Raw genomic sequence first — 1,207 nt, forward strand, 5'->3', positions numbered from 1 at the left:
GGAGTCACCGCTGGCAGCCCAGGAGACGGCAGCACCCTTGGGCACGATAATCAAGCCGCTGGTGGAGTATGATGACATCAGTTCGGATTCTGATACCTTCTCGGATGATGTGACCCTCAAGCTGGACAGGAGGGAGAACGAGGAGAGGAAAGCAGACAGAAGCGAGAGGATACAGAAGCACCGGCACCACCAGCACAAGCGTGTTCGTGAGCTGATGAAGAGCAAACAGGCAGAAAAAGAGAGGAAGTTGGAAAAGAGCCTGGAGGCATCCAGTAGGTCCGGGTCCACCAAGGAGAGAGTATCGGGATCCTCCAAGAGACTCCTTGAGAGCGAGGAGCACCCCAAGTCACTGTCCTCCAAGAGTAGCAACAAGGAGTCCCGGTCAGCCAAAGCGCACAAGGAGAAATCCCGGAAGGATCGAGAGCTCAAGTCCAGCCACAAAGAGCGCAGTAAAAGCCATAGGAAAAGGGATGCTCCCAAAAGTTACAAAACCATTGACAGTCCGAAGCGGAAATCTAGAAGTCCTCACCGAAAATGGTCCGACAGCCCTAAACTGGACGACAGCCCCTCAGGAGCCTCCTACATCCAGGAGTACGATCTTAGCCCTCCCCGCTCTCACACATCCAGTAACTATGATCCCTACAGGAAGAGCCCTGGTGGCTCCTCACGCCGGCAGTCGATCAGCCCACCCTACAAGGAGCCCGTGGCTTACCAGTCAAACACCCGCTCCCCCAGCCCCTACAGCCGGCGGCAGAGGTCCATCAGCCCCTACAACAGGAGACGCTCCTCTAGCTATGAGCGAGGCAGCGGGTCGTACAGCGGGAGGTCACCAAGCCTTTACAGCCGACGGCTCTCGAGCAGCCCTTTCGCCGCGAAACGCTCTGTGAGCCGAAGCCCCATCGCCAGGTGTGTGCTCTCTGCGTTGCCTTCTGTGCCCTGGGGAACGGGGAGGTGGTTGGGGTGGCTCTGGGCATGGGAGGGATTAACCCCCTTCCTCATCGTGGCAGGACCTGGGTCACTGGCTGCCTAATTTGGCTGTGGAGGGGTTGGTGGGGAGCTGCTTTGGCTGGGTTTGTGGCAATTCCTTTTTGAATGGTGTTTGCACTTTGGGAAACAACTCCCGGGTGCTGGCAGTATCCATGTTGGCTCTGGGCTGAGAGGCCCAGGGCCGGCTGAGCTCCTGCGATTGAATTACACCCCCTTGGGA

General features: G+C 57.7%; 1 protein-coding gene across 1 annotated transcript in view; it reads left to right on the forward strand.

Annotated features, from left to right (window-relative positions):
* Positions 1-1,207, forward strand: part of CDK12 (cyclin-dependent kinase 12) — a 21,720-nt gene that overhangs the window by 295 nt on the left and 20,218 nt on the right. The window contains exon 2 of the mRNA XM_010133797.1: positions 1-906. This exon is cut by the window's left edge and continues 18 nt beyond it. Within this exon, the coding sequence (XP_010132099.1) occupies positions 1-906 (906 nt within the window). The remainder of the gene's footprint in view (positions 907-1,207) is intronic.

Source organism: Buceros rhinoceros, unplaced genomic scaffold (assembly GCF_000710305.1).
Source record: "Buceros rhinoceros silvestris isolate BGI_N320 unplaced genomic scaffold, ASM71030v1 scaffold20980, whole genome shotgun sequence".
In the NCBI taxonomy this organism is placed as follows: Eukaryota; Metazoa; Chordata; class Aves; order Bucerotiformes; family Bucerotidae; genus Buceros; species Buceros rhinoceros.